Here is a 5,073-nt window from a genome sequence, read left to right as displayed (position 1 = left end):
TCCGTATTTACCTTCATGGCATGTAATTCTATAAAGTATTTTGTGTCAAAACTAACATGAATAAATAATTGTTATAGGTCACATTTCAGTAAGTGTCATAAACACTATGTCAAGTCATTTTTTTTGCTCTACTTAGTAAAAGCAGTTGAATCTGGAAATAAATGTTTGATTTAATTTTTTTGCAAATAAAATGACACTTTGAAACTTGATGTTATCATATCAAGAAAATATCATAATTGCCCATACCTACGTTTTGAATAAATATATTCTTTGGTCTTTGTAGGTTTCGTTTCTGTGCGGCACAAGAAGCTTGATGCCGATTGGTTTCTTTTATTTTCCCGACTGAACGCATCAGCATGTTGGAAGAAAGCACCACTAAATGGGCCGAGCTCCATTTTTTGGTTTGGTTCAGGCTGTTTGGGTTTGGGTTAGCAGTCTACGAAAGGACATTTCCTTGCCCGCCCGTCTGTCTGGAATGCTCGACAGAACGACAGACGACTTGCACAGACTGACAGACAGACAAACAGACATACAGTCCACGCCACCGGTCCAAACAAGGTTGCAGAACAATCCGGGTCGCTCCCCCGCAGGATGAAAATGTTCTTTCTTTTTAAAGTTGATTGGCCAATCCCGCTGGAACTCCACATTCATCCATGTTTTTTTGTTTTTTTCTTCTCAGGCTGTGGACAGCTGCAGACCAGACTGCCTATAGGCTGATTAGACCTCCTCTTAGGGACCCATCATTAAAACCAACCAATCAGATTAGAGATAAGGATGGCAAATGACAGACTGATACACAGTAGGGAGGTGAAGGGGGGTGTAATAAAGCTAGAGACCTGGGTGTGTATGTGTATTTGTGAGTGCGTCTGCGTGCTTGCGTGTGTGTGTGTGTGTGTGTGTGTGAAAGAGAGTAAAGTCTTTTTGCAGTATGTTACACAAAAACTGTGTCGCTGAAACAAACATCGTAAAGCAGGTCAAACAAGAAGTCTTTGGTTTGCTTTTCATCTTTGGATACTATAAATATCAATATAGTACAGGTTTAAGGGCAAAATGTTGCTTCAAGGTCTTTTAAGTTTTCTTTGTTTCTCAGAAGTGTTTGGTTTTTTTTTTTTTTAAAGCTTTTCCACCGAGGTTGAATCAGTCCATGAGTTGGTCAGGTTCAGTCTGACTTCAGGCTTTGGTGCAGACGTTGGGCCCCGAGTTGGGCGCGTGACCGGAGCCGTCGTCCACCCACTTGTCCAGGCTCCGGCGCCGAGCGTTCATAAAGAAGTTGCTGACCGTGGCCAGCTCAAGGCCCAGCTGCTGGGCGATGGTGAGCTGCAGCTCCTTGGACGGACGCTTGTTCTCCTTGAAGATGGCGTGGAGCGTCCGCCGCTGGACGTCCGTGAACACCAGCCGGGGCTTCTTGGTCACGTTCCCTCGCTCGCTTCGGCCGTGGTCCTGCTCCTTGCGCTTGCATGCTGTGGAAGACGGAAGAATCGGACAGAAATGGAAAAGGCATGAGAGAGGTGCACTTAATTGAAGAAAAACAACAACAAAAACAGGAATTAGGTCAGTTTATGGTGAGGCTAATGTGGCCTCACATGGTTTTACTTCAGCCACTTTGATTTCAGAATTAAAGGGGCAGTGTTATGTGCTTTCCAGGCATGTAGTATTATTTTATAGCCCAGATAAGTAATTATGTTACCTTCAGTTGTTAAAAAATGCTATATGTGTGCCAAATGTGACTTAAAATAAATTTTACTTCCTAATTTAACACCTTCAAATTGGGCCTTTGTTGCTTTAAAAACTCCCGCTCTTTCTGAAACTCCGCCTTACAGAAGTCATCACAACATGGCTCCTCTATTAACCCTTTAACAACACTTTTACTGGTGTTGCACTGAAAAGTAACTTGTATTATGAACTCAGTATAAATGCAGAGTTTCACCAGGTGTTTGCTAATTGCTGCTAGCTAGTCTGAAGGAGCTGAATGCATGAGTCCCAGGCGAGGGCTGCACTGTGAGGCAGCAGCTCAGAAGAGGAGCTGCGTCTCAAAGGCGGAGCTAAGTTCACCCAGGCATTTTGTTCAGCTGAATGGTTGCCATGGGAGATTAAAGGATTTTCCAAACATGCATAAAAGAATCAAAGCAACACTCCAGATGTCTTTCTGATGAGGGAAAACATGACAACATGATGTAAAGCTAAAAAAAAGTAAATTTTACATAATACTGCCCCTTTAAAACAAATAGTCCAATATGACTAATAGTAGCTCTAATAGTATTAACAGCAATAATAATAACATTGATACCAACAATGCAAAACAACAACAACAACACAATATATCAAGATACTTTCTCATATTTAGCATAGATCATTTCCTTACACAAAAGTTTGAATTATTTAATGTTTGGACATTGCTCTAACTCCACAGTCAAACTGATCTATAGTTTCACACAACAGACTGAAATGCAAAAGCCTCTTTTTGTGGTTCTGATTTTTACAAGCTTTGAATTTACATTCCCTCTTTGTCCCCCCCCACCTCCAGATTCTAAAGTCCTTCTTTTGAAGTTTCACAATTGAATGCCTTAAAATTGGGCCTGTGTCTCTTTAAGAACTTCCTGCTCTTCTCGACACTCCGCCTTCAGCATGTCATCACATCAGCATCCCTCTATCAAGTGTATGCAAATGTTTGTCGGAGCGCTGGACAGAGAAATATCTCACACAATGAGCTCAGCGGATGCGCACCAGGTGTTTGCTAATTGTAGCTGGCTAGTCTGGAGGAACTGACTGGGGGAATTACAGGGGAGAGCTGCTGTGTGAGGCGGAAGTTTGGAAACTGCAGCTCCAAGGAGGAGCCTTGAAGGCGGAGCTAGCTGTGTTTTGCACAGCTAAATGGTTGCCATGGAGATTAAAGGATTTATCAAACATGCATGAAAGAATCAAGGCAACACTCCAGGTATGTTTTTCATGAGGGTAAAACATTATAAAGTGATGCAAAGCTTAAAAAAGTCAATTTTGCATAACACTGCCTCTTTAAATCAAATAGCATTTGAAAGAAAATAGATTTCCAACATTACCGCTATGTTGTTTTTTATTCTTTTTTTAAAGGTTTTGTTATAAATGCATCTCACTCCTGTTATTGCCCACATTGGTTGACAAGTGGTTGACTTCTAATGCGTCTGGACAAACCAGACGAGATCTGCTTTGGCTGATTTCATTACAATGTCCAATGTGGATTAGAACTGCCGCCGTGTTTGGTTGAAACAGGAAATAAAAAGTCTCAAAGAGCGCTCCAAGAATCATAATAATGCTCACGGATCCGTCAAAGACCACACATGCTGACAAGCTGCTCTTTATGCCTCTGAGAGCTCTCTTTGACATTTAACAACCGAAAGGAATCCAGCAGCAGTCTGGATGCTGGAAACTGTGCTGCTTTATTTATTTATTTATTTATTTATTTATTTATTTGTGTTTGTTCTAACACAGCAATTATTGAGAGAGCTACAGGAAATCACAGTGGGATTTTTCTGTTTCTTTTACTTTTCTCAGAGCAACGTGGGCAGTAGCAGCTGGTCCAGGCAAAGACAGCACTCAACTCAAGAGACAAGCACTTACTTTGAAACCAAAAAGATCGAATACATTTGAATACATTGTATTTGGGTTGGTTTTATTCCATGTTTCTTAGGAGAAATTATATAAGTTTATCATTCAACAGTGAATTTTATAGCTTAGAACCAACTTTTAAAATCTGTTGCGAAACTCTAACAAAACCTGAGACTCGGTTAGGTTTTAACTACACTGTTTCATAAGCTTAGAAATGTAACAAAACAGGGAATATCTGCCTTTTTTTAAATTTATAATTTATTAATCAAATAAAAGCGCAAAACCTCTGCAATTCAAAGGGAGCGTCGTTTATTTTAAAACCGACAAGCACAAATTATTGAACAATACTAAATACACCTGATTAACACTGTATCGTAGGTGTGGACATTTATCGTATTGTATTCTTTATAATTTATCGTGATAAATTTCTTATCATGATAAGAGTGTTGATTTATCGGTGTCACAATTTAAAGATGCTTAAACCACTATTGTTATTCTTGGTAGTTTTACTATTTTCTCCACTTCCTGTTCAATGAAAGCAGCAATAAATACCAATACATTTGAAAATACAGTTCCTGTGTGCAATTTGGTGAAACAAATCACACTTCTTTATACGACTTGTGTCTTAAATAAGCATGTTACAAGTGGGAATGTTTGTCAAGAGCATTATTTGTGTTTGTGGGGCTACAATTATGGTGACACACAGTCACAGTCATACAGTTACATAAAAAAGATGTAATAAATAGTTGTTTTTGTCATGTTTCAGTATTGTGATAAAACATTAAGTCTGTCACTGACATATAGCTTCCTACATAGATTCATTAGTGCAGAGAAATAAGTTCCACATGAGCTTCTGTACTAGGTGGTAAAATGCTATTATATACAGTCATCTGGTTTGTCCTCCATTTAAAAAAAACAACAAAATCAAACCTAAACTGGTTTGGGTTCAAGTCAGAAAAATCATTTTAAATTTCTTTAAAAATTCATTCAAACAACAAACTCCCCCCCACCCCCCTGACATCAAGAGCTTTGGTGTGCTAGCTTAGCTTGACACCAAGTTTTACTTAAAACAGGTAAAGATGAATACAAACTCCAAACAACAAACTTTCTCAGCCACGTTTCGTAACTGTTCTGAGCTCATGCTAAGTCAATGTAGTTATTTATAACCATGTCTTCACAAACATACCGGCCCTGTAGCCTACACCTGAACTGATACAGAATTCAGTTAAAGTCTAATCAAAGAGACAAATAAAATAATAATAATAACAATAATAATAATAATAATAAGTAGACTTTAATTATTATTGCATTGCCCTCTATTGTATTTGCTTAAAGCGTACAGAGTTTTAATGACATTCTCAGTACCTTCCAAAATTAGTTTTTTTAGTGCAGACAGCAAAAATGGGGAATAGTGAACGCTGTCCATGGTGCTGAAAGAAAAAAAATAAAATAAATAATAATAATAATAATAATAATAATAATAATAATAAT

The 5,073-nt window shown here is 38.5% G+C and overlaps 1 protein-coding gene across 3 annotated transcripts in view; it reads right to left on the bottom strand.

The window, feature by feature from the left end:
* Positions 1-389: 389 nt before the first annotated feature.
* onecut1 (one cut homeobox 1) overlaps positions 390-5,073 on the bottom strand; it is a 9,692-nt gene continuing 5,008 nt past the window's right edge. For 2 of the 3 annotated variants that reach the window (XM_007549040.2, XM_007549041.2), the window contains exon 2: positions 390-1,460. In XM_007549040.2, coding sequence (XP_007549102.1) covers positions 1,171-1,460 — 290 coding nt within the window. In that variant the 3' untranslated portion in view covers positions 390-1,170. Of the gene's footprint in view, positions 1,461-4,947; positions 5,013-5,073 lie in introns of all 3 variants that reach the window. The other variant, XM_007549042.2, reaches the window with a different exon arrangement.

This window comes from Poecilia formosa, unplaced genomic scaffold (assembly GCF_000485575.1).
Source record: "Poecilia formosa unplaced genomic scaffold, Poecilia_formosa-5.1.2 Scaffold29, whole genome shotgun sequence".
Classification (NCBI taxonomy): domain Eukaryota; kingdom Metazoa; phylum Chordata; class Actinopteri; order Cyprinodontiformes; family Poeciliidae; genus Poecilia; species Poecilia formosa.
Note: the sequence above shows the minus strand (reverse complement) of the source record. Positions and strands in the feature narration are given on the sequence as shown.